Here is a 26,940-nt window from a genome sequence, read left to right as displayed (position 1 = left end):
TAGAGCCTCTCAGATCCTCTGTCAGCATCAGCTGTCAGGATGGGTCACAGCCTTGCCAGACCATGTTGCTCTCAGTGAAAATGTGGGTGACTTTTCCCTCATGATGACCCTCCTTTGGCACACAGTATATTTGTCTTCTGGTGTCCAGCAATCTCCCTGCTCAGGAAGTTGAGTGACCTAACAAAGATGTAGAATCCTATAGAAAAAGTTCTCTCATGTCAAGCCAGCATGAGATAACCAGTCAAATAATAGTTTTCTTAAAAACTTATGTGATGTGTTATATGCATCACTACACTTAGGGATGCTCAGTCGCCAAACAGTCGAAACAATTTCAACCACTAAAATTAGAGATTAGATATTATGAATGTGTAAGGTATATTTACAGGCCAATATGTATATTCTATTTAGATGACATCATAATAAAGGATAACAACTAAGAGTTTTCTTTATGTCATTTAATGTCTTGTGATTAGACGGAGTTGTTTGACTGAAAGACTGTTCATTCCATACTAATGAACATGTAAGTGTTACAAAGAAAATGTTATTAGGGCTGGAGATTTGGCTCAATGGTTCCACCACCTGCCTCACAAGTGCAAGGGCCCAAGTTCAATCCCCAGTACCAAACAATATAAAAAAAAAAAAGTTACCATTATTGTCAGGCTACAATACTATGTGTGGCTCTTGATCTTAAATTTCTCTATAATGTATAACTTTTGTCCGTTAACATTCTGCAGGGATTAAACTACTAAAACAACCATGGTTGATAAGAAATAACAGCCCCCTAACTATGCTTTATAATTCACAGTGCTTAATGTCCAGACAAAATTATAATAGTTTAGCTCAGTGTTCCTACTGAACTACTAATTTCACTGATCTTGTCTTCTGGGTGTTCAACAACTAAAGTTTAGAGACCAAAACTAGAAAGGTAGCTGGACTATGAGGACAGCCAATATTTTGGTCCTGGGCCCTCAGAGTCAGCAAAGAATCCAGGACACAACTTTAAAGTAATAGTATGGGGTGAGTTTTAAAGTCAGAATTCTTAGCCAGATGACTTCCAAAAGTCCTTTTACAATTTTAAATCCATGATACCATCTGAAAAGATAAATAAGTACATTCATGTCATATAGGCTTGGGAGAGTTCTTAGAAACTATCGAATTCAATGTATATGTTGTTCTAGTTCATCTCTCTAGCCATCACAGATTCTCTTGTGCATGTTCTTCTCAGGCCAGTAATACAAGAGACATTAACATGACTCCATCCTCCCATTTCTTTCCTCTGCAGAGGAGCCTACCATGGATGCAGTCCTTACACACTTGGCTTGACGAATATAGGGACCTTCAAGATGGAACTCCCCAGTGGGATGGGTTGCCAATCAGTGAGTTTTAAGTTTGTGTTTGTTTGTTGTCTTGTTGCTCAAAGAACTGCTGTGTATGTGGACTAATTGATAAGATTTACAATTAGAAACAAATATAAAGCCTATCATTAATCTGAGCATCAGCTTGACTCAATTGAAGACCACTTAAGGAGATTGTTTCTTATTAAAGGCCTTCAGAGTCTGAGTAATAATTATTGATAGAGTTTTGAAACTTCTTTGCTCCTAAGTACAACCAAGTAAACCTAAGACTCTGAGAATGTTGAATCCACAAATTTGTCACTGTCCTCACCTTCTGTTCTCATATGTATTAATTTTTTCAACCTCCGAATCAGTTATTTAATTATCTTTATTCTTTAAAATCCCCTTATCCAATAAACCTTTGAGAAAATTGTTTCTAGGCTAACATTTAAATCAGTTTTCTTAGAAGAATGCCCACATAAGTGGTTTCTGAGAAAAAAAAATCTTCAAAGTATGGTATTAGATTTTCACCCTAAGGAAAGGGGAGAGTGAGGAGACAGAATCTCAGTATCAAATTCAGAAGCCCTCTTGCCTTGATTGCTACCACGTGCTCTCACAAACTGGCTGTCTTGTGTTCCTATTTTGCCAAAATCCTTCTTTTTCATTTGCAGACAATGTGCCCAGATGTCTTCCGTGGCCCTTGGGGAGGAAGCCACTGTCGAGATTCTCCAGTACAAACAATTAGGAAATGCAGCTGTGCACCAGGTCCAGTGGGGCAGGGAGGAAGGGGCAGAGTGTAAAATCAAGAGGGGTGAAGAAGTAGAAGGACAGAATCATCCCTGTGTGCACAACCAAATTTGGAGAAATGGGAAAGGGAAAATTCAGAGGAAACAAAATTAGAAACTAATAAGTGACCCGCTCAAAAAATCAACTCTTTTCATGCCTACCACTATTTTACCACCAAGGCTTCCCTATGGACATTAGGAAAAGTATCTCAAGCTATGGGACATAAGTTTAAAACCCATTACCACCTGACAATTGATTAAAGGAGCTCTGTTAGTTCTCTTAACATTAGGTCTATGTCAATTGTAAAAGCAAGTGAGGTGGATGGGACTATTTACCAATTCACAATGGGAAAAGGGAAAAAGAAAAAGAATACTTTTGACAATTCAAAACTCCAGTCAAGAAAAAAGAAAAGTTCTCCAGGGACTCAGAATGCCAGCCAAAGTAAGAGCATCTGTCAAAACATGAGACCATTCCTGGAATCTGGTGACATCTCTTGCAAAAGTTCTAAAAGCATATGGAAATTTTCTATTTTATTAGTCACATTTTTATTTGTATTTTTTGTCCGCAACATGAAGAGACATGCCGAGGAAACATAATTTTCACTTTGGTTGTCAGCAAGCCCTGTCTCATATTTGTCATCATAATACAGGACCTTTTGAAGAGCTGCTCCTAAGTACTTCTGAAGAAAGAATAAACTGCTGTAGCCAAAAGATCTTTAATGGAATAGCTTGCGTCACCAGGTTGAGAGGAGAAGTCTTAAGAGTCATCCTTGAATAAAAAAGAGTCAGAGTCACCACAGTCTTCAAATTCATATGGAATCAAAGTAAATGGAGGTAGGAGAATGGAATAATGAGCACTGGAACAAGACAAAATATCCTGGTTGCAAGATTTAAAACCACAAGGAAGTTCAAAGCTATAATTCAAACTTTGTATTTTAGAGACAAGGAAACCAAGGTTCACATAGCAGAAATGAGAGAGCTAGGACATTCTGACAGCAAAGCCAGTGCTTCCAACACCTGTGTCTCGCCTCATTCACACTGATGCACCAACAAGCTGAAGCCAAGCTGAAGAACAACTTCTGCTCTTCTGGCCATGATGGAAGAAGTGCATGAAGCCAAGAAATCTCACTTCCATGCCCATCCCTACTAGGGTTCACCTAAAACAAAAGGACCATCATTTGTTTCAGTTTTTTCTTTTGTAAAACAAAGTTAGCAATACCTATCCCCCTACCCCAACTCTCATCACATTGCAGGATATAGGGCATATAATCATATTTGCAGAGGGGGGAAGTTAATAGAAATTTAAATTTAATTTTTACTTGACTATATGAAGTAAAGCCTTATATCACATCTATGTAGATCAAGAAGTAAAATCAATTTGATGTGCCCACAGGTCTAAGACTGTCTGCAAAACACCATCAAAGAATCTAGTAGACGGAATGTCTATGAGATGTTCATTTCCTCCCCACTGCACAACCCTCTTCTTCCTCCCCTCCTCCTCCTCCTCCTCTCTTCTTCTTCTTCATCTTCTTCTTCTTCTTTCTTCCCTGCACCCTCCTTTTTTGAGGCCTTAAAAACTTGAAAACTCCAGACCCCATGGTCATCTCGGTAGTCACATCTAAAGGCTAAATGATGGTGAGAAACATAAATTTCATTCATGTCTACCTTCCCAGAACTTTTTTCTCCAGAGGTTCATTCCAAGCCTGACTTTAAGATGTAACCTAATATGAAATTCACCTCTCAATCCCCACTGCCCCTGTAATGTCCCAGTCATGCTGCTGATCATACTGTTTTCCTCAGGGAAGGAAAGTTTTATTTTCCTTAAAAATTGTTGATCTTTTAGGCACCTCATTCCACTCTTTCTGTATCACCAACTAAAATAGAGTCCCATAGCCACTCTGTGGTAGTATCCACATCCTCTTGAAGTTACCATGGAGACACTAATGTACCAATTCTCTCTCCAGAGGCAACCTAACCTGGAGTCACAGCAATGAGCCACTGAAGCAAGTATAAATACAGAGATAAGCATAGTGACAGTCCTCTCATCACTGAACATGTGGGCAGAGGAAGGAAAAGCCATGAATTATCTAGCAGAGGCTCAAGTAAAATCTCTCTTTGGTATCATTGCAACCAAATTTAACACTTTGGATTGATTTTACTCTAATCTTTGATTTTTATACTACAAATGACTTTCTGATTCTCCAAATTATGTCTTTTTAATATCTTTTAATCCATCCTTTAGTGTTATCCAATGGCATTTTCTCTTCCTTTTCTAATAGAGAATTTCACTCTCTAGAAGCATAGATTTGTCTATTGTATCCATTCATCAAAACAACAAAAGAGATTCTTTAAAAATGCTTTCTGAGTTTTATATCCCTATCACTCTTCCTTTTTCATGCACCTAACGTCTGATCTCCAACTAACCAAAGATATCAGATAGATATGTAAATTGAAGTGCTAAACTATCACATGTTTGGGGGCAGATAGTGTTTTTCTTTGATTCTTCTTAAGAAGAGCTGAGGTATAAAGTTATTCTTGCTTTAGCTATGATGGAGATTACTGGTGGATTCTCTTCCATATCTCCAGCCTTCAGGAGACAAGCTCTAGGAAAATTATCTCAACCTCTAGGGAAATGATCTCATAGTGGGTGGTGATTCTCTCCCATTCAGACTGCTTTTGCTGTCATACGGTCATAGAGCTTCTATCCCATTCAAATACCCCTCTGTGTTCTTTCTGCTGGCCGTAGATTTGAATTTAGTTCAGAAATGCTATAATGCTCTTTAGAATTAAAGCATAAACCATAAAAATTCTGAAAATTCAATAATTTGTGGATGCAATTGATCTGGGATCTTTAGTACTCCCAGAGCAGAAGAATCCCTCTATTGCCCTTTCTGCTTCCTTGGTGGTTCCCACCTTCAGTGATCACACGCACACACATGTGCACACACACACGCGTACACACACACACACACACACACACACACACACCAGCTTCTGAGCTTGGACAACCCTTCTGGACAATCTTCCCCTTCCTTGTGTCCTCTTTCACCCACAAGATTTCATGTCTATTTATGTGGGGTGTCTAACAGGGTAGCACCCATCACCACCAGCAGAAATACTCTTACCATATTGAAGTAGGATACAAAGCAGAAAAACGGTTACTACTAAGATACTTGAGCTGGACGGACAAGAGCATTAATATGACAGCCTGAGGCTGGGGATTTAGCTCAGTGGTTCTGGCACCTGCCTCCCAAGCACAAGAACCTGAGTTCAATCCCCGGTACCAAAAAACAAAATCAAACAAACAAAAAAAAAATATGACAGACTGAGTTATCTCCAACTGCAAACAACCAAAACTCCTAGATAAAATATGAAATATACTCTTTAAAGCATTGATACAAAAACATCAGGATTCTCAGAAATCCCTGAAAAATCAAATAATACTTGATTACTACAAGCAAAATATTTCACATAATAGTCTGAACTCATCTATGATATTTAAAGTTCATTTCTGGAAAAAATCAGTTTAATTCTATAGAACTAAGCACAAGTACATTACTTTTAAACTTTTATATATATAAACTAAAAAGAAATATTCCGCTAATGAAAGTAGCAATAATTAAACTAAAATTACCAAGACCTAGGAAACTCAGAGATTACTCTTTTGCACATTTTTTCAAAAAGAACTTCAAAACACATCAGTAACCAAAACCAAGTTACTATTTGGAGAAAAGAAAATTCTTCATTGAGAACACTTCTTTCTATCCTATCAAAATGTTTTAAAACAATGAAAATTACTGAAAATAGAATGGATCCTTTTAAAGAATGAAATAAATGTTCCCAGATATCTGAACAATACACTCCATTCTTAGAAAAAATGTCCCTATAATTCAAAAGTTTCTCTAATATACCTTCCAAAACAATCTACAAGAAGGCTGGGGATTTGCCTCAGTGGTTCTGCCACCTGCCTTGTAAGTGCAAGGGCCTGAGTTTGAGCCCTGGTATCAAAAAACTTTTTTTTTTAATTTACAAGAGAAAAACAGTGTGGTTGAAAGGCCATTTTATAGTCTAGAAACACAGGGAACTACTAACTTGAAATCATGTTTTAGATTTTTCTCATCCTTACCCAATTTCTAAACTTTAAATTTTAATTCCTTTGGGGGGTTACCAAGAATCAAACTCAGGACCTTGTGTTTGTGAAGCAAGCAATAAGTGGCACCACTGAGCTAAATCCCTGGTCAGACTTTAAATTTTTACAAATGTTTTAATTTAAAAAATATGGATTCCTAAAAAAAAGCAAATAAAACAATTCCCATGTGAAATAGAAAGAAAAGAGCTACAGGATTAGGGGAGGTGGGGAGGGTAAGGAAAGGAAAGAAGGAATAGAAAAAATATGAGAAAAGGAAAAAATGGAAACAAAGTCTTTGTAAATAGGGAAGGGTGGAAGGGGTGAAGGGAGGCCAGGGGAATGGGGAAAAAATAAGAACGAAGATACATCATGTAAAGGCACAAGATCCTAATGATGAATGTAACTGTACTGTATACCTAAAAAGTACCAATAAACAATGAAATAAAAACCAATTCTCAAAAACCTAAAGAGATCATTAAAGCAGTGTAGTCGCTTTTGGTCTGAGGGCATTTGTCAAATCTGGTAACCTTGGGCCTCAGTTTTTATAATTCTAGGGGTGCAGGAAAGAAATAACAAAGTCCAGGGCAGAGCCAAAGAAAATTCTCATAAGGAAGCCTCCTCTTCAACACAGCCAGAATTCCCAGAGCTCATACCCTTAGCCATAGTCAGAGAGAAACAAATGTCCCAGCAGCAACTCACCATGTGCGAGAAATCTGCAAGGATTCTCCTGCTGAATGGAAGGAAAGGGGAGAACCTTGGAGGAATAACTACCAAAAAATCTGAACCACCATGAAATACAAATATATATATATATAGTATGCCTCAAGCTTAGGCTACAAATGTGCCATGTGCCTGGAAGCTGCGATGTAAAAATACTCTGGAGGAATCTACCTCATTCTAGGACTCAAAGAAGTCTCACAAGTGAAATTACAAGGAAAATAAACAATGTTTACTCAAGAATAACCAACATTCAAGGAAACAAAACTCCAGAGTCGTGAAAAAGACCCACGGGGATTTCAAGCGATGGTTATCAGATAGACTAGAAAATGAATGTGTTTAATATATTTAAAGTAAATCAAATATAAGCTTGAAAATAAATATGTGTAGGAGATAAGAAACTATAAAAACTGATGAAGGAAATTTTTAAAATGAGTACGTCTTCTAGCAATAAAAAAGTAATCACTGACATTTAAAAGATGGTGGGTGGGTTTATGAGCAGTCAGATCCAGTCAAAAAGAGAATTAATAAATTAAACACATCATTTGAACAAGGACATTTTATTCCCTATCCAGAGAAGAAAGATTTTCAAAGAAATTGTTCAGTCTCTGACACTAGTCATAGTTTCTACTGTTTGTTCTCCTGTCAGTTCACCAAATATTTACTGAGCACCCACAGTATTCCAAAAATGAACAAGGCATAGTTTCTGCTTTCGATTAAAGGGGAAAGATCTGTAAACGAGCATGAAACCAAAAGCCAAGAGCCACAGCGGGTGAAAGTTGTCTGACTCTAGCCCATTCCTCTGTAGACTGAATTCCAATAGTTCTGTAAACATATTTACTGACTAAAGACAGAAACACTTTACTCTTTAAAATGGTATATCAAATTAAGTAGTGATAAAAAGTAAATGAGTTGGAGTTTTCAAATGTTTTTATTTTTATTAGTACTTGCTTGTGGTACATAATGATTCCATTCACTCTAAGGCATTGATGCATGTCCATAACATCTCTCCGTTCCCTTCCTTTTCCCCCTTCCCTTCACCTCCCTTTTAGTTTTCCATCATCAGATTCATCTGTTTATCCTATAAGACCTTATAAAGTCAATTCTTCACATAGACTGAAAACCAACTTTGTAGGACAAAGGACATATAAAAATGCAAAACCATTGTACTCAGTCAAAATACACTTTTAGATACACTGCTCTGGATTACCGTACCTTTTTTTTTCTTTCTCTTCTTTCCTATTAATTATAAGTAGATTAAATTACCCCAGTTACATTTGAATTAGATCCACCCACTTAAGAGGATGAATATCCTTCAGTGAAATAGCTACGCTACATGCGGCAACACGCTGGGGGCACTTCTTTCCCAGATGGAAATGACTTCAGTGGCTTTTCATGTGCTTATGGCTACCCTAATAATTATAAATCATTTCTACACAATGCTTCCTTTTCAGAAACAAATATCCTCATATCCTAGTTTACCATATTCTGTGGTTCTCCCGTTAATTTACTCTATTTTTCTTATTTTCTCTATGATTTTTGCCCATTCTTCTGCACTGCCATTCTCACATCTTTAAATGCTGTGGTTTGTGTGCTTCTTTGTGTGTGTGTGTGTGTGTGTGTGTGTGTGTGTGTGTTCTGCTTTGTCTTTTGTAGACTGCTGCCAAGCTAAAGACCAGTATATTGAGCAGTTCAAAGATACTCTGAACACTAGCGTGGCCAAGTCAATTGCTGGATTTTTTGCAGAGCCAATTCAAGTAAGTATAAAACCTTAGACATTAGTTGAACCCAATTCTACATGAAGAGAGTTTTAACTCATAAATTTTAGAGAATTCCAAAATAATTCATTTTCTTGGTCCCCTTAGAAACCATAATGCCTTGATTTTAAATTGACCCCCATTTTTACAGAGAGATGAAATTCCCAGGAAAAGGAAATCCCTGTGATTTTTAGTTGCTTAACACTTACAATGTCAGGGGGAGTCTTCCTTAAATCTCACCAAGTCCCCTTATTCTACTTTGTGTGTGTGTGTGTGTGTGTGTGTATGTGTATGTGTGTGTGGTACCAGGAATTGAACTCGGGACCTTGCACTTGCAAAGCAGGCAGTGGAAACACTGAGCTAAATCCCCGGCCCAATTCTACTTTTTTCTAATCTCAGAAAAGAATAAATATTTCATTTGTTTTCCAAAAGGCATGATTAGAACAGATTTACAGACTGTTTATAAAATCATTAATATTGCTATTATAAGATCCACCTTTTTTAATACTGTGAAAGGACTTGTTCTAATGTAGCTCAGGCTAGCCTCAAACTTGTGATGATCTTCCTGACTCAGCTTCCTGGAGTACTGGGATCACAAGTGTGCATCACCATGCCCGGCTCATAAGTCTTCTTGATTTTGTCTTTTACAGGGTGTGAATGGAGTTGTCCAGTACCCAAAGGGGTTTCTAAAAGAAGCCTTTGAGCTAGTGCGAGAAAGGGGAGGTGTGTGTGTTGCTGATGAAGTGAGTAACAATGGAAGGGCACAATTTAATGTGGTGGGGTCAGGATGGTCATGGGGAAAACCCTGTTTTAACCCTCTGTGGTATTCCAGATGGAAAACAGCCAGTGTTTAAACTCTGGAGTGTGTCAGCTTCTGCTAGTTGGTCAGTCTGACAGGTATAACGTAACTTAAACATCCAATTGATGTCTATCAGATAAGTTGCTAACAGGCATCGGGGATGCTACCATTACTAAATGCATGCATGTGTGTGTGTCCCCGTGTGCTCGCACATGCATATGTGTGTGTATGCATGCACACGTATGCCTTTTTGGTGTTTGCAGCAGGAGTACTGACAAACCACCTAGACAAGTTTTCATCTTGATTTACCAAAATAATATGAATTGATCTGATAATACTCTTCTGACCATGCTTGCCTAGAATTATTTTTAAAGAAAAACAAATAATAATCCAGCCAATAAATTAGAGGAGTGTTACCACTACTGGTATTTGGAAAATAGTTCCCCAAAAGATTAAAATCATTGGGTTGAGTTAATAAACATACAACACACACAATTTTCAAATATTTTGTAAAGAATAACACCTACTGGCTATGTAAGCACTAGTCCATGTGTTTATACAGGATCCATTTACTGATCGGTAATAAACTTCCTCCTAGAGTGCACCAAAGAAAGCCAGGTTTTATGTTCCGAAAGTAGCTATGAAGATTATAAGACCAGAGGAGGATCACCAGTGACATAGAAGTACAGAACTTACATTTTTTTCATGCCTCTTCCAACCCTACCATCTTTGCCTGAACAGTTTCTCTCTACCGCTAATACTGAGCTGACCCCATGGCAGAAATTTTTCAGGTGCCACTAGTTCCTGTGCGTCCAGGTCTGTTGTGCCACAAATGCAATGATGCCCCTGGTGCACTGACACAGCTCAGGCTGCCTTCCTCCTGCTCAGTCTTCCTCTTCCTCTCCCCACCCTGCCTGCAAACTGAACAAAGTCCTCACTGCAGAAAGTTAATCTGTCAGTCCTTTATTTTGTAATAGATAGAAGGAAACAGGAAGATAGATCTTTTGCGAGTGGGAAGGGGTCCAAGAGATCAAGGACAAAGGAAGAAGAGAAAGGAAGGGGAAATAAAGAGATTTAAGATGTGTTTTTGTACATGTGCCAAATACAATAAATGTAAACACTATATGTCATAAATATGAACTAATAATAATAACAATAATAATGAAGATGACGAAAGGGAATTTAGAGATGGAGAGAGAGAGAGAAAGAAAGAGACAGGTGGGGAGGGGAAAGAGATTTAAAAAGAATCAAGATGTGGTAGGTACATGTACCTACTCTCTAAAGTGAATGTAAACTTCAGGTACTGTGATCATGTACTAACAAAATAAAATTTTACACAAAGAAAGTTAATATGCTAGTTATAAAATAAGAAAACTCCATTCAATCAATTTGAAATTAGCTACATCAGAGAAGACAATAAACACTGATCTCAAAATCAGGACATAATGAAACTGACGTAGACTAATTAAAGGGAAGGTAGGTTGAATTCGAAGAAAATATAAATTTCAGGATTTTCTAGATGTGGCTTCATAACTTTGAAGAACATAATCGGAAACTGTCTCACAGAGGGTAACCCTAAGAAAGACTGTCCTAATGAATTTTATGTTGACTGCTTGTAGCCATTGTACACATCCAGAGCCCCGCTTCCTCCTAGACCCAGCCACTCCACCCTCTCAGACATATTCATCCCTGACACACTTGAGTTTATACACCTTACAATGATCCATTTCTGTCCTATTACACATCCAATTCTATGAAACGTATTCTTCCTAGGTGACTAAACATGGCTTATTGTTCTACACCATTTTCTGCATTGTCCAAGCCATCTGATATTTTATCATTATACCACTTATGTATGGCATTTACGTAGATGGAGTGAAAAAGGAAAATAATCAGAAAGATGAGATGGTTAGATTTTCCTACATTATCCCATTTGAACCAGTTAATCAGCTTTCCTGGAGACCCATAACTAGGAAGCAAGAAACCCAGGAGTCTAGCCCAAATCTCTCTCACACCCATGTCTAAACAATTCCCCTGTATTGGTCACTGTTATCGAAGAATAACCCCATGAATCTGCTTTTGTTACAGCAGCCTGGAGTGAGTACAGGAAATAACAAACCCTCCTGAGAAGGAAACATGTTATTTTAGCTGCATTTAAAATGAGTTTCAGGTGTCTGCACTTGTCCCACCCGAGAATGTGTAGTGTATGTGCAAAGCAAGAGAGACACTGAGCCAGAAAGAGACCAAAGGACCTAAGGCTGAAGCAGAAACTTGCAGGGAGATGTTCATGAGGCTTTGTTCAAAAGGATGTTTCTGCCATTCTTTTTTTTTTTTATTGAGTTTATTGGTACATTTAGGGATACAGTACAGTTACATTCATTGTTGGGATCATGTACCTTTACATGGCAAGTCTTGATTCTCATTTTTTCCCCTTACCTCTGCCCTCCCTTCACCCCCTCCTCCCCTCCCCATCTACAAACACTTTATTTTCATCTTTTCATTCTCTCACATTTTTTTCTTTTCCCTTTTTGTTCTTCCCCTACGTATCACACCTTCCCTACACCTTTAGCTCCTTTCCTCCCATTTCTAAATGTCAGTAATCTTATTAGTAAATAGTTTCCCTGGTGTGAATATTCTGCCATTCTTTAATTCATTCTACAAGCACTGTGTCTATTTTGTATCAAGCCCTGTGCTAGGTGTTGTGGACAGAGGAGGAATGAGTGGTCCCTGCCATCAAATATATACATTGGGAATGATAATCTATGGTGAGAGGCTCTGCCAGCAACATGTCCAGATTGCCTTGAGTGGGATCCTACTGGGCTCAGGAAAAGTGTCCTAGAACAGGTGACCATGCAGTTGGGTCTCAAAAGACAAGTTATTGAGATGAAGAGGCAGGGAGAGAGAGTCAGGGATTTAGATCAGTGGTTCTGCTGCCTGCCTTACAAGTGCAAGGTCCCAAGTTTAATCCCCAGTGCCAAAAAACTAAATAAATAAAACAAAAGAGGCAGGAAGAGGATCTTCTAGAGAGAAGAGAGCATGCACAAAAACTCAGGCCTACTTTCAGTCCAAACCACAGCAACCTCTAGAGTGGAGACGTTCAACCCTGAGCTCACTGACTTGGCTGGCCATTCTCCTAACACAGTTCTCAGGAAAAGGGGAGCACAACCAATCTATCTGGGCTGAGGGGCCCACTGGACAGACAGCAACTCCTACTCCTCCAGCCTGGGCCAGAATCAGCTTCTCCACTTTTCTACCCACTGACTTGCACACAGGAAATGCTTGTTAAGAACTGTTCATCATGGTGAACTTTCCCACATGCATTATTTAGAGGCTCCTCATAGCAGCTCTGTGATGTATTGAAATTAATATTCCTACTTGGCAGTGAAGTTAAGCAAGACGCAGAAGACTTAAGAAACATATCCAGAATTGCACCAAGCTGGTAAATAGGTTTTGGTGCCTAAAAACGTAGACACAGGTTGAGGAACAGAACAAGGGTGGTGGTGATGATATGGAGGAGAGAATGGAAGAGGAACAAAAAGAGGAGAGAGAGGACCAGGAGAACTAGATGATGAGGAAGAGAACAGGAGCTGGGGGGACAGGCTTTTCCCAAAAGGTTTCCAGTGATTTTGAATCTTTTTTCATCAGGTACAGACAGGATTTGGAAGGTTGGGCTCTCATTTCTGGGGCTTCCAAACCCATGAAGTTCTACCTGACATTGTCACCATGGCTAAAGGGATTGGAAATGGCTTTCCCATGGCAGCAGTTGTGACAACTCAAGGTAGGACCCCAAGTGTCAGCCTTTGGGCTTCCCACAACTGGTATAAAGCGTGTGGACTAACACTTGCATAGGTTGGAGGCAATGATGGGAACCACTTGAGGCACTTCCTAAGAAAATGAAGAAGAGAAGCAATCAGTCTGCCAGACTGTGAGGCAGATGGGGAAAAAAGCCTTTTCTGCTGCTCTTTTCTAAAAATAAAACTAATTCTTCCATTCCTCAATTAAATTTAGGGCTCCACCACACTCACAGGCGGTAGGAAAATATGCCACAAAACCTGCCCTAAAATTTCTCCAAAATCATGTTCTTGAAAGAAACACCTACATGATTACTTGGTCTTACCATACCGATCAGCTACAGGCCCAAGAGCTCTGCGCATGTCTCAACAAAAGAGAACAGCACATTGCATCTCACGTATCCAGAACATTTATAACAGGAACGTGTGTGATGGGAGGTGACAGATGGGATGCGTTACTCTATCTACATTTTACTTTCTCCTAGAAATTGCCAGATCCTTGGCTAGATGTATGCTTCATTTCAACACCTTTGGAGGGAACCCCATGGCCTGCGCCATCGGATCCGCTGTGCTTGAGGTGCGTTCCAGCAGCCACATTGCCTACATCATACATTTCATGAAACTACAATTCCAAAGCCACACACATCGTCATAACTCTATCACATTGTCTTAAAGGGGGAAGTTAACAAGTAATTTTTCAACTTAAGTTAGGCTTGTAGTAATTATTCCCATTATCCCCTTGGCCATTTTTAAAAATCTGCTTTGGGTACTTGAATAAGAAATAATATATAATCACCTTTATATACATGGGAAGCATAAGGGTTCCCCTAGCAGGGGGGACCATGGAAAATGTTTTGTTATCTGAGTAGCTTTTTATGGATAGTTAGTAACTGCCATCCATTTTTCCCTTTTAATTTTGGCCCCGTATTGTGTGGGTAATTTTCTTCCTTTCCTTTGTTATGCTGTAATAAATTAAAGGACCAAAGACAAAGTAAGTTATTTTATTCCAGCCAGGTAATTCACCTATATAAACAATTGTTCAGCCCTGTCTCGATTAAGCCTGGTGACAGCCAATTTTTCTGTTAAAAATGTCTTTTTTAAAATGTCCTTGACAAAATACCATTTGCTTAAGTATGGTGTATTTCTGGAAAATATCCAGAAAGATAATAACAGCAGTTACTTATAGCAAGAACAACTTGTTTGGAGTCAAGGATCACAAGAGTCATTCTACTGGCTATACTTTTATACTTCCTGATTTTTGAATGGTGAATGTGATTTACCTTTTTCAAAAATAATTAAATTTAAAAGTATTTAGTGGTTTTGTTGATTAAACACTCATCTTCAAATATGGCTAAATCATGGGATCAAAGAGTGAGGGTAAGAATATATCATTTATTTCATTTTGTAGACAATGCCGGCTCTTTTGTTGTTGTTAATTGTTTTCTCATTTGTACCCAATTTAGAAGGTAGAGAGGGTTTAAGTATAGCAATAAGTGGTAAAGCCGTCAAGATTTACCTGGAGTCATGCACTCATTATCAGCTAAATATAAAGGCATTATATTTCGTATGTCTTATCCAAAGTCACAAGTATCTTTTGTGAGTGGAATTTAAATGAGAATCCTTTTATATCTCCAGGTGCCCTACCTCTCTCTGGGCATAAAAGAGCTCAGCTTGGCTAAAGAAGCCAGCTCCAAGCTAAAGTGCTTGGGCTATGAGAGCCTGTGTCAGGGTATGGGCTGCTGGACAAAGGTCACCATCCCCCAGGAGGGAAATGAAATGTTCTTTCTTTAGAACCTTTGTCTTTCTCAGTTCTGTATCTTAGTTCTCCACACAGCCTGGAAATAGTGAACTTCTAGAATTTGTGTTACTGACTACACCTGGACAAACTCACACTATCTCCTAAATTCTTACTCATCCCTGAAAGGAGGAGGTATCTGGAGGAAACAACCTTTCTACCAAGGCCACAGTGAATGCACACTAGATTTTGTCCCGGTTTCTATTTGTCTGGTTAAATTATTATAAAGATTATGGAAGCTGACACGGTGGCATATACCTATAATCCTTAGTACTTTGGGAGGCTGAGGCAGAAGGATCACAAGATTGAGCCTAGGCCTGGGTAATTTAGTGAGACCCAGTGTCTAAATTATGTGTGCAGAAGGATCACAAGATTGAGCCTAGGCCTGGGTAATTTAGTGAGACCCAGTGTCTCAAAATTATGTGTGTGTGTGTGTGTGTGTGTGTGTGTGTGTGTGTGTATAAAAGGACTAGGAATGAGCTCACTCTGTAGGTTCTGGGATCAATCCCTCATGCTGCAAAAAGAAAAAAAATCATGCATAAATATCTCTGTGCTTCTCAGTCAATCTTATAGAACCTTCTTCATGTAAAGTCATTGGCACTTTCTCTCAACAGGTGATTAAAGAAGAAAAAGCACAGGACAACAGTCAAGAAGTTGGCACCTACATGTTACTGAAGTTTGCTAAGCTGCGAGATGAGTTTGACACTGTTGGAGATGTCCGAGGCAAAGGCCTCATGATAGGGATTGAAATGGTGCAGGATAAGGTAGGTCCTGAGCCGGTGCTCACTTGCTGGCTGCTGGGAGCCAGCAGGAGTTAGTGTAGGGAATTCATCTCAAAGCTCCCCTCATTTATTTTCAGGGAGGAAGCATCTGCAGACAGCAAGACTCAGTAAAGTCCTTCCTTGCAAGATAAGTAGCGGGTATTGAGTATGAAGAAAATGTTAGCAGGTCATGGGGAAATCTGAGATGTAGAGGAGAGCTGGAAAGGAGAGCTAATATTACTTTTACCAGACTAAATAGAGAATATGGGCAATGAATGAATTCTTGGAAATACGTGGAATAGAAGAAATTATTTGGGAAAGGGCAGGTAGCCAGGAGAGCTACTGAAAATGAAGAAAGCCATGGAGAAGGTTTGGGGTGAGGGTGTTAAAGATGTATTCCATTTTGTATTTGTTTGATTGATTTTGAATGCCTTTCAGTCTCTGAGTGACCAGGGATGAACGTACTACGTACTCCACTGATATCTTGAACTCAGTATGACGAGTGGATTTAGCACTGTTTCTCCCAATATCACTGTTTGTGTTTCTCGCCCTCTGCCATTCTTCCCACTCCCAGTTTCAATATTACAAAATAATCTGTGACTCCTGTGGATGCCTCATCTCTCAAATCCTTCTGTTGCTTGTCTATTTATGTTACTGCTGACTCTAAAATCCATGCCAGTAGGAAATCAAGCCTTTCTTCCAGGGAAGCAGAGTCCCACTCTGAGGAGAGAAAAGAAAGGAAACCATGGCATAATGAAGAGTCCCCAGGCCAACCTCATAACCCTAATTTCTGTCCACGGGATCCAATTTCCCTTGATTAATTTCTTGCTACACATTTGGTCTTACCATACTATTTTAGAAGGATTGATGCTCAATTATTTTAATATTCAGGCCACACCATGAATATAAAACTCTTCCATTAATGCCATATGGCAAAGCCAGCACAAAGCTGGCCAATTTAAATAAGATTTGAAAGCTCAGGGAAGACAGTAGAAAAACAAAGAATAAACAAGGTGAACCTCTCTAGCTCATGAGCCACTCTGTACAGATCTTCAGCTGTGGCCCAGTACAAGGTTGTTTTAAAAGTCTATCCTAGTCCCCACCCCAGGAACTTCCTAAATATATATATCTATACTCAAAGTTAAGAATTCAGAGAAGAAAACTCAGTGGGAAAGGAGGGGTGGGGCTATTCCAAACACAATTTCTACATGGTCAGAGTCACATGAACAAAGATATTCATCACAACTTTGTCATTCCAAAACATCAGAATTCACCCAAAAGGCCACTGATGTTAATTACAGCATATTCCTACTACGATGGCATAGATATGGAGAGATGGTCCAACTATATTGTAGAAAAGTAAAACAAGTTGTAAAGCAGTATCTGGAGAATGAGCTCATTTCTACTTTGTTTTGCCAAATAAGCTTGGACACTGATTTGAATCTCAGCTCTTCCAATCCCCAATTCTAGTCACTGTCCCCTTAATACCATTCATTCTATTAAGCCCACGTGTTGACTTGTCCTCCATCACAAAATGCAGCACACTTCTTTATGTCTCTATGTACCGAAGTCCTAGTCTTCTCCAAGGTCCAGCTCTGCATCACACCTCCTCCGAAAAGCCTACCTAACTCTCCCCATGCAAGAGCCTTGGCCTTCAGAGGATTCCTTGGGTATTAACTGTTGAAGGTACTCTTTTGGAAAGATCCTTTCCACTGTCTTAGTTCTGGCTGCTATAACAAAGGCCTTTAGTTTATGTACCTCATAAATGACAGAAATGTATTTATCACAATTCTGGAGACTGAAAAGTCCAAGATCAAAGTTTCCATAAATCAGTGTCGGGTGAGGGCCCACTTCCTCTCTTCTGTAACTTGCAGAAGGGAGCTCTCTGCGCCTTTTGTAAGGGAACTGATTTTATTCATGAAGCCTCCATCCTCATGACATAAACTGGAAGGAATGTGGAGGGGTCAAGGGGAAGAAACATTCATTTTTTGGCATCTACCGTGTATTTATTGACTCAGTTTTTTAATGTGTAAATAACTTATTTTCCTAAATAATTTGTATACTCTTGAGGTCAGAAAGCAAACAGTGCTTTGTTTTTGTACATTGGTTTCAAGTCCCTGCAACACTTCAGGGCACACTCGCATAATTAAAGCATCCCAGATGTTATACTTATAGTTATAGTTATTGCTATAGTTCTATTTAGCATAACCACAAATAGATACTCCCACATGCTTTCAGTGAGGATATAAATTGGTACATTTTTCTGTATGTATAAAAATTGGAAATGTCTATACATTTTTGACCTTGCAATTCCACTCCCACAATTGTGTCCTAAAAAAATACTCAAAAACACATATGAAGATATATATGAACAGGAATATTGGTGGTGTTATTTATAGTCATGAAAATTTGGAAACAATCTAATTGCTCAATAATAGGAAATGGAAAGAATTACTGGCAAATAATGAAATACTAGGCGATCTTTAAGGAGACTAAGTAAAGAAATATACTCATATGGAAAGGTGTCCAAGATATAGTACAGTGGACCCCTGAAATTCATGGTGATTACATTCCTAGAGCACCCATGAATTTTGAAAAACTGCAAATTTCAAATATGGTCAGAAAAATGCCTATTTTTATAGTTTGAACTTTAAACACTCTATGTCTCCTGCAATTATGCAATTTAAATTAATAAAATACTGTATTAATAAAGCCTTAGAAAGTACAGGGCATTTTGACAGCACCTTAGGGATCTTAGGGCTTTAAGAAGAACAAAACCTGTGGGAATGTTCCTTTCCTTATCGTACAGCTTTAAGATAGAGAAAAACTCAAGCATCTCTAGGAAGCCCAGCCATATTGTGCTCTCAGATACTAGTCCCTTACAAAGAATGAAGGATTTGGGAGAGAGTTGAAAGGCTGGTGGGAGGAAGGGAGTGAATGGCAGAGCCCAGAGGGAGCATGTGTAGGAAACCCAGAGGAAAACAAAGAAGCTCAGTGCACTGAAGAAAACTGCTCTACCTGCAGAGGCTGAGCCATGAGCAAGGATCATGTCTGAAACATTGAAAACCAAACAACGAGGCCCAGCACAGATGTTCCCTGACTGGTCTTTGGAAGAAAGAGGGGGACATGGGCAGCAACAGCACCAAGGGCTTCTTGAGGAGGACTGGAGTTCCCCACCTACCTGAGGACAATTTTTAAAATACAAATCCTAAGGCCTGCCCCAAATACTTTAATTTGGCTTAACACGAGGCCCAAATATTCATACCGTGAGGGCTTCCAGGTAAAGTAGGCACAAGCAGACTTGAAACAATTAAGTTAGTAGGAGGTATTTGTGTTCACAGACTGAAATGGCAGATTCCAGCGCAATGTCCTCAGTAAGCATTGATGTGGTTGAGGCCTCAGGTTGGGAAACAACATCAGATGCCTAGGAATCTGACAGAGCCTCTTGCCTCCTGAAGTGCTTACGTTCCCTGACCCTGGAGCAGGAACTTTTGGGAGAGACAGAGCAGATTTTGAGGCCCCTTTCCTGCTGTAGCCCAGGAAACCCCTGGACTACTTGCGCAATTGCAATTGCTGAGTCAGCCCCTGGACTTTGAAAGGAGCTCTCTACGCGGTCAGGACACCGTGAAGAGTTGAGCAGAATTTCAACACAAATTAAACCGACTCCAAATTCTTCTAGTAAGAAGTGAACTCCCAGGATAGCTGGTAGTAGAGCCAAGATCTTGGCCATCTGCATGGAACTTCATGTTGTCATTAGAGATTTGGGATGAAGTGGAATAAAAACAAATACTTTTAAGGATTCCCTCCAAAAATCTCATCCAGCAATTCACAGTTTTATTTAATTTCCAGAGCATGGATTGCTTGAATTTTGGTTTGGAGTTGTTTTGTTTTGTTTTCTCCTTGTTAGGAAATAACTCCTCTAACCACTCAAACACCAAATAGAAAACACTTTTTAAATGCATTCACAGGTGAACCGCCAGCCTCTTCCTTGTGATGAAGTAAATCAAATCCATGAGGACTGCAAGGATATGGGGCTCCTGCTCGGCAGAGGTGGCACTTTTTCTCAGGTAAGAACAACAAGACGGGTGTCTAACTTATCACTTTAAATTGGCGCTTTCCTTATGTCACAGTGCTGGTGGCTTTTCTTCACTGATTGTTCTACGCACTCAACCCTCTTCTAGAGATAGTGCTCAGGTATGTTCAAAAAGAGGGCAGTGAAGCCTTTTGAACACTAGGGAGAGCTGTGGTAAAATGATTTGATTATCTCAGCTCTGGGGAAAAGATAAAATAAGCATATATAGAATATACAGCCAAACCAGACGATTTACAATACAAGTGATTAAACAGAACATAAGAGTCACGCAATTAAAAGTTTGTCGCATGTATGAATTAATTTCATTCCTTTTAAAGCACTCTTAGGCAATCAGCCACTCTTAGCCCTGAATTCAGCTTTCTGAACCTGCTTAGTGTGTCTTTGTTGAGTCAGGAAGCAACCTAACAGCCCTGGAAGGCCCAGAGGACCCTTGCAGGAGGGGTGGGCGCTCATCCTGGGCGTGGTCTCAACGTCGGCCACTCCTACTGCCCATCTCCCTCCGAAGATTCGGGCGGGGAGCTCTCTGTGCTTCCTTTCTAGAAAAGCCTACTCAGACTGCACAGCCCGGATCTTGACCTTTCCCCGCGCCGCGGGCAAGGGAGGGTGCTGCTCTGAGAAACCGGACCTGGCCCTAAATCTTTCAAGCCCTCCAAGGTTGAGGCGTGACGGTAACTTCTGCCCTTCTCCGAAATGATTCTTGTCCGTTGTCATCTTTCTTGCCCATTTTTTAACATTTAAAAAAATTATGACACAATAAGTGTACACATTTATGGGGTAGCATGGGGCACGCACACACACACACACACACACACACACACACACATATATATATATATTATATATAAAATATATATACACATATACACATATATATTATTATACACATATATATAATATATATTATAGTTTAATGTCCAAATTAAGGTAAGAATATCTATCTCATTTATTGTTTCTTTGTAGTGAGAACATTCAAAATCAAGTTTTTTGAAACATGCAGTGCGTTGTTTTCTATAATCACCTCATGCGCAGTGGAATATCAGAACTTCTTCTCTAACAGTAATTTAGTATTTTTACCAATTTAAACATCCCTCATTCTTCCCAGTTTTCTTCTCCATTCTTGCCTCTCATGATATCCATGGATGCTGAAGTACCCAGTCCTCACCTCACACTTTTCAGAGAAAATTGAAGCAGTCAGGAGAGATCTCTATATAAACTTTATACATATTTTAACAAGTCAAATCATATAATTACTAGAATCTAAGACATACAAGTCATAAGATATGAAACAACTAATTGTTCATTTGCTTGGCTAGCTCTTGGTTACTTGACAAACACGAATCATAAGGGCTAAGCAGCAGATGATATACTGGGAACTGAAACCACAATGGTAAAATGTAGTCCCTCATAAAGTTGATGGAAGAGCAAAAATAATAAATGGGGAATTAAATACAATGTAGTAAGCTCATTTATAAGTATAAAAAGAGGTGTTATAGGCACAAAGAGAGTGGATGTCTAGACCATCCTTTCTGGCTAGCAGTGTCTTAACCAATGGCGGAGAGTTGAAGTGCACACAGGAACATGGCAGAGTGAAACGATTGTGCACAGGCTGGGGTGGCTGAAGCATAAGGCTCAAGGCAGTGAGTGGAAACAATCAGAAGCCCATTCTCCTTGTCAAGCACTGTTCTCCTCACTTTGCACATATGTGCTGACCCATTAAATACCCCCAACAAGCCTAGAAAGTAAGTACTACCCTTATCCTTATTCTATAAAATAAATAGGTGCAGAGAGGTTCAGTTAATTGCCCCAGTTGCGTAGCTAGTCAGTGTCAGAATCAAGATTCCAACCGAGACAGTTTGATTTCTCAGTGTGTCCTTTGAAAGAGATAAACCTAAAGGGCCAAGACTGAAGGCAGTGAGCCTGAGTAGGAATGGGGAGAGGATGCTGTTCGACCGTAAGCTGTTGTAGGAAGGATAGAAGAGGTATTCTGAGGATAATTCTGGCAGTAAAATGCACAGGACTTGGATATGAAGAGTGAAAGAGAGTCAAGGATCAATCCCTTATTTCTGACTTGGTTTAGGGTAGATGTGAATGAATTCATCTCTGAACAGGCTCCGTTTGAGAGGCTTACAAACATCTGGCTTTGTCTTCAAGTGTGCAGCTTGGGGAAAAGGGGAAGCTCATGACTGGGAGCCATCAGCACAAAGGTGGTAAGATAAGGGCATTTTAAGGGAAGCCTAGTGATTGGCTGAGAAGCACAGTGAAAAACCTACATAAGAGTAACATTTAGTGGGTAGAAGAAGAAGGTGCCTGCGGAAGAGCAGAAAAGGATAGGCACATGTGAGGAGAGCTGGAAGAAGGTAGAATTATAGAAAAGAAAGAATGGAGAGGTTCAGGAAGAAGGAAGGTCCAGTGTCAAGTGCAGCCAGAGAAAGCCAGGAAGGTCCAGGGGTGGAGAAATGCACATCTTGCAAGTCATTTGAGTACAATGATGTCCGAAAGGTGAAGAAACTAGACTACAGAGGGTTGTGATGTCAAGCAGGGAAGGATTCAGGGAAAATCGTGGCCAACGCACAGTCTTTTAAGATTTGGATTAAAGCAAGATAGCACTTGCAGAGCAGCTAGAAGGGACAGATTCTTATTTGGTGTGGTTTGGATTTGGATTATGAGCACGTTAAGCCTGCTTCTTTATAGGCTGGGGGGAAGTTGAAAAACAGTTGAGGGGCAAGAGAACACGATGATGTTACCTAGATGAACACAGTGGGAGTATCTAAGGTCAGGGGAACAAGCGGACAATTTAGAGCTGAATAAGAAAGATAGCTGTGAGCCTTCAGGAAAGGATATAAGCATGGAACAAACAAATTTATAGAAATCTATTGCTTGGAGGCTTCAATTTTCTCTAAAAATATGAGGCATGACTGTATATGAAATAGAAATATGAATAGTTAAGAGAAGAAATTGAGAATTATAGTAATTGAAACGAGAAAGGAAGCTGGCAGGGCCGGGGATTTAGCTCAGAGGTTCAGTGGCCTGCCTTGCAAGCACAAGGACCCAAGCTGAATCCCCAGTACCAAAAAAAAAAAAAAAAAAAAAAAAAAAAAAAAAAAAAAAAGGAAGAAGAAAGGAAGCTGGCAGAGGACAAGAAAATCTCAGAAGTTGAAGGCTGAATGTTTAGTGTTGTCAGTCAGGTTTACTGTGTAATCAGTTTTGTTAACACTTCTCAGCCATGTAGGTTGGAGTAAAGCAGTATAGCTTTAATCTAGGCTGAGACTGGATGCAGTCTCTAGGGTGCAGAGAATTGGGGTGAAAATGCATGCAAAATGAGGGGACAGATAAAAGAGCAGTTTGGTCAACTCTGTGCCCCAAACTGCATAAGAATGAAAAGAAGAAATAATAATAACTGGGGAGAAAGAACTACAGATAATGAAGGATAAGGAGGCTTTTCATAAAAAGGGTAGGTGTAATCAAAATGATGAATTGGGTCATTCTCTTGGCACAGATCACGGGTGTGAATGGCTGCAGAATAGAGATGAAGGTTCTAGGAGTTGTGGCCATCAGAAGAGAGAAGACAGCTGTTTGGGTTTTACACATGGACGTGGGGCTCACCCATGTTGGGGGGCAGAAATGGAGTGTAGAGAGGAGCCAGGGATCTCAGAGAAAGACCAGGCGATGAATAAATGACAAAAGAAAATGGGACAGAGACACATGGTGCTAAGACTTGCATAAATACTGGAAAAGGGAGGACTTGGAGACTGCTCAGGAGAAGAGGTGAACCCAGGGAGAGAAATGTGAGAAATGTCATAAAAACAAGACTTTAAAATTTTAGTTTAATGCATTTGATTCTCTGCTGATTTGTTGCTGTTTTTCTCTGTCCCCTCAGACCTTCCGCATTGCACCCCCAATGTGTGTCACTAAGCCAGAAGCTGATTTTGCAGTGGAAGTATTTCGTTCTGCCTTAATCCAACACATGGAGAAAAGAGCTAAGTAAAATGTTAAGAAATAATAAAACACAAGCCTCAAGAACTTCCCTACTTATATGCAAGGATGAATTTGAGGAATTTCAAAACCACTGTTACTGGGAGAAAACCTGCAGCTCTCCAGGGAAGTTGTACAAGACATGGTTGGCTGCCTATCCACCATGTTTTAACAGAGCCCCTGTTCACTTGAGAATTCCATCCTTCTTGGAAAGGATCTTTGCTTTTAGCTTTCAGAATAAGTCCCTAGCGTAGTTACGGTAATTTGATTTTACTTTGTATTAATCGTTTTATGCATGAATATATGGCATTTGTTGTTGTTGTTGATGGTGACTCTAAAGGAAAATCTTTTGATGGAGGTGCCTTCAGGGAAAAGGTTCTTTACCCTCCACTCTTCAGGTCAGGAAAATGTCTTCTTGTTGCACTGAAAACATCATACATCACAATGGGCTTCCTGGAACCACATTAGCTATCGGAGAACCCTGAAGATAATAGCCTATTTGCTGAAGCTGGAAGATGGATCAACCTGAGTACTTAGTGATATCAATGAAACATTTACAAACAATCCTGGAGCCACCCTGCCTCAAGGCTACTTGAAATATGATAATAAATTCATTTTATTGCATTAACCTTTTTTATTTAAATTTTCCATTACTGTGGCCAAAAGCATTCAACGAAATGATGCACAAAATAGTTTAGTACAATAACAACCTCCCCACCTTTCACTTTCTTAAGTCTTCCTTTCTTGTCTATTCCCATGGCCATCAGCTCACCCTGATCTAAATCCTGTCAAGTTCAGAACTTCCCATACTTTAATTATTATAATATATATTCATAGATTTCCTCCCGTATAAGGGTACACCTGTCTTAAAATTTACAATACTTTTCTTAATTTGATTTTTTGCTTAGATATATTTAATAGTATACTGTCTATAATAACAATAGACATCAATATCACTTGTCATAAACAGAAGGTAAACATAAATAGAGGGAATACAAACACCACAAACCCATTTCTATCTGGGGCCTGTTCCCTCTTTGTTCAAAAAAGGAGGTTAGAGAGTGTTTGAGATGTGTTAAAAATACACTAGCAAAGTGATGCCTTCTCCTGAACACAAATGAGAAAGAGAAATAACTTTCTCAGCATGTGATTGGATATTTATTTGAAGTTGTGTCCTGGTTGGAAGCCACATCCTAAATGTCTGCCTCACTGAGATTTCTGTTCTACTAGCCAGGTTTATTTCCATCGGGCATTGGTTTAAAAATGGTATTCCCTGGGACAAAATTTGCCTTTAGCTCCCCACTGTCTCTTGGATATGATCAAAATCCCTTTAACAAGAAATTCAATATCCAAATACAGTAAACACTTCATTTTGGCTCTGCAAAAATGCCACTGGACTCAGCCAAATGGCTTAAGCTCTATACTTAGTTCTTCTACTTAATTTGCAACAAGTGACCATGAGCTAGGCTTTCCATTTCTTCTTACTCTTAAGTCTTGTTTTGGTTTTTGTTTTCTTTCACTACTTGACCTTCCTACCTCCGGCAGTTATCTTGCGAATCAAATGAGTCAGTGGATATAAAAATTCTTTGCAAACTGATAAATCATACAAAAAAGAAATGTTTCCCTTTCCAGCTATATTGCTCTTCCTCTCTTCACTACAGAATCTTTCCCAAGAACAGTTTTTGTTCACCATTTATACTTCCCTTCTCTCTCATCCAAGCCACAATCACTAGGCTCTCTTTGTTGTCTCTCAGTCCTTGGAAATTTTGCTTTCTCAAAAAGCCACTGATCACTTCTTTATGACCAAAAAAAAAATGATTTCTTTGAAATTCTTTTCTAAATAACTGCTTCTTCTTAAGTAATATCATTCTCAGCTTCTACAATATCATCCTTCTATTTCACATGGCTTTTTCCCAGCCTCTTTCCTTGCAACTCCTCAAATTCAAGGTTCTGTCTTGAGCTGTCTTTTCTTTCATGCTACCCTCTCTCCCAGTAAGCACCCTTGCTCTCTTCTGCAATTTCAACAACCTTATTATGCTCCCAAATACTCATTTTGAATTCCAACCCTTTTCTGAGCTCCAATCCAAAAATTATAATTCTCTGGACAACTGTTTTTGGATGTTCCAAAGATATTTAGAATTCAATCAATTTAAGAAAAAACCTACCAAGTTTCTATCCTCATTGAATTCCTTTTCTATTCACGGGATGTTTTCCATCTCAAGCTCACATTCTAGGTCATACTTTTCTTCCACATTATTTTTCTTGTTATTTGATCAAATTTCATGAATACTTTTTCCAACACAACTTTTCCAGTGTGGCACATTTATACCAAAACTGCCTCAATTTAGGCTCCCATCTCTACTGTTTAAACTGCCTCCTAATTGATACCCTTCTCAACCTATCCTCTAGTACCAAAGTCACTCACATAAATCATAAATATTACCATGTCTCTTGTCTTCTAAAGTTCTGGGGTCCCCATTGCCCAAGAAACAAAGCCCAAACTCCAATACTATGGTATTCCACAGCTCTCACTATGTGTCCCCAAACCACCTTTTTGACACTAAGATATCCCTTGGAAGTAAGGGACTACAGAGTATCCTTGTTAGGTATACACAAGATTCTGTAGTTCTCACAGAGCCACAAGGAATATGCTGTATAAATTTATCTAACAAGTACCAAAGCCTTTGGTATTAAATCTTTATTTCCACCATCCTTTCATAAGATTCACCTTGATTCTTTACTTCTTCAATTATTGGAGAGTTCTTCCTCTCTTCTTTGGCAGTGGAAGTAATGGGCTCAAGAAGGTTGAACAAGAAAGCCAACATATCTTAGTGATTCTTCAAAGCCTTCTCACTTCCAACAGTCTTTTTCTTCTTAATAAAAGAAAAGGAAAAAATAGAAAGCAAAGTTTATGGTAGTCCATTAGGAATTGCATAATATATGAAGAAGAAACAACAAAATGCAAATTTTAAATCAATAGTAACACACACACACACACACACACACA

At 39.2% G+C, this 26,940-nt stretch overlaps 1 protein-coding gene across 5 annotated transcripts in view; it reads left to right on the top strand.

The window, feature by feature from the left end:
• Agxt2 (alanine--glyoxylate aminotransferase 2) overlaps window positions 1–26,212 on the top strand; it is a 41,804-nt gene extending 15,592 nt beyond the window's left edge. For 3 of the 5 annotated variants that reach the window (XM_010605443.2, XM_010605440.2, XM_019204730.1), the window contains exons 6-14: window positions 1,283–1,376; window positions 2,006–2,099; window positions 8,622–8,722; window positions 9,373–9,465; window positions 13,167–13,299; window positions 13,798–13,889; window positions 15,722–15,871; window positions 19,837–19,935; window positions 23,839–26,212. In XM_010605443.2, the coding sequence (XP_010603745.1) occupies window positions 1,283–1,376; window positions 2,006–2,099; window positions 8,622–8,722; window positions 9,373–9,465; window positions 13,167–13,299; window positions 13,798–13,889; window positions 15,722–15,871; window positions 19,837–19,935; window positions 23,839–23,946 (964 nt within the window). In that variant the 3' untranslated portion in view covers window positions 23,947–26,212. Of the gene's footprint in view, window positions 1–1,282; window positions 1,377–2,005; window positions 2,123–8,516; window positions 8,587–8,621; window positions 8,723–9,372; window positions 9,466–13,166; window positions 13,300–13,797; window positions 13,890–15,721; window positions 15,872–15,966; window positions 17,611–19,836; window positions 19,936–23,838 lie in introns of those variants that run through there. The other 2 variants (XM_019204732.1, XM_019204731.1) reach the window with 2 other exon arrangements.
• Window positions 26,213–26,940: the final 728 nt, after the last annotated feature.

This window comes from Fukomys damarensis, unplaced genomic scaffold (assembly GCF_012274545.1).
Source record: "Fukomys damarensis isolate Sample0158 unplaced genomic scaffold, DMR_v1.0_HiC HiC_scaffold_1, whole genome shotgun sequence".
NCBI lineage: Eukaryota > Metazoa > Chordata > Mammalia > Rodentia > Bathyergidae > Fukomys > Fukomys damarensis.
The sequence above is the reverse complement of the archived record's forward strand: the minus strand, read 5'-3'. Positions and strand labels throughout refer to the sequence as shown.